The 704-nt window shown below is 69.9% G+C and overlaps 1 protein-coding gene across 2 annotated transcripts in view; it reads left to right on the top strand.

Annotated features, from left to right (window-relative positions):
- Positions 1-704, top strand: part of MSH6 (mutS homolog 6) — a 25,879-nt gene continuing 25,175 nt past the window's right edge. The window contains exon 1 of one of the 2 annotated variants that reach the window (XM_011935856.1): positions 1-355. Coding sequence is in view for 1 of the 2 variants with exons in the window: in XM_011935855.1 (XP_011791245.1) it covers positions 96-332 (237 nt within the window). In the remaining variant the exon portion in view is untranslated. The remainder of the gene's footprint in view (positions 356-704) is intronic. The other variant, XM_011935855.1, reaches the window with a different exon arrangement.

The raw sequence follows: 704 nt of genomic DNA, 5'->3' as shown, positions 1-704 counted from the left end.
CCCCCCAGGTTTCCCGCCAGCAGGAGCCGCGCGGTAGGTGCGGTGCGTTTCGGCGCTCCGTCCGACGGAACGGTTGGGCCTTGTCGGCTGTCGCTATGTCGCGACAGAGCACCCTGTACAGCTTCTTCTCCAAGTCTCCGGCGCTGAGTGATGCCAACAAGGCCTCGGCCAGGGCCTCTCGCGAAGGCGGCCGTGCCGCCGCTGCCCCCGGGGCCTCTCCTTCCCTAGGCGAGAATGCGGCCTGGAGCGAGGCTGGGCCTGGGCCCAGGCCCTCGGCGCGCTCCGCGTCGCCTCCTAAGGCGAAGAATCTCAACGGAGGGCTGCGGAGATCCGCAGCGCCTGCGGCCCCTACCAGGTAGCGGGGTGGGTGTGGGGTCGAAGGCGGGGGCATAGCGGCGGGGCGCTTGGAACCCGGGGAGGGGAGACTCGCACAGGAGGTTGGGGGCTGCACGGCCTGGCCCTGGGATCGGAGGAGGCGGGGCCGCAGAGTTGGCTTGAAGGAGTGCTGGGGTCGAGTGTGGAGCATTTGGGGGTGTAGCTTGTAAACAGGGTTGGAGGAGAAAAGCTGTGCAGGAAGAGGGCTGCAGGGGAGACGCGGAGAGTCCGGGCCTTTTGGAAGGAGGAGACGCGTCCCGCCAGGTGGGGGTGCTGGGCGAAGGAAGGGGCGACCCGCGCAGCTCCGGGTGGGGCGGGGGCCCAGGAGG

Source organism: Colobus angolensis, unplaced genomic scaffold, assembly GCF_000951035.1.
Source record: "Colobus angolensis palliatus isolate OR3802 unplaced genomic scaffold, Cang.pa_1.0 Scaffold15, whole genome shotgun sequence".
In the NCBI taxonomy this organism is placed as follows: Eukaryota; Metazoa; Chordata; class Mammalia; order Primates; family Cercopithecidae; genus Colobus; species Colobus angolensis.
Note: the sequence above shows the minus strand (reverse complement) of the source record. Positions and strands in the feature narration are given on the sequence as shown.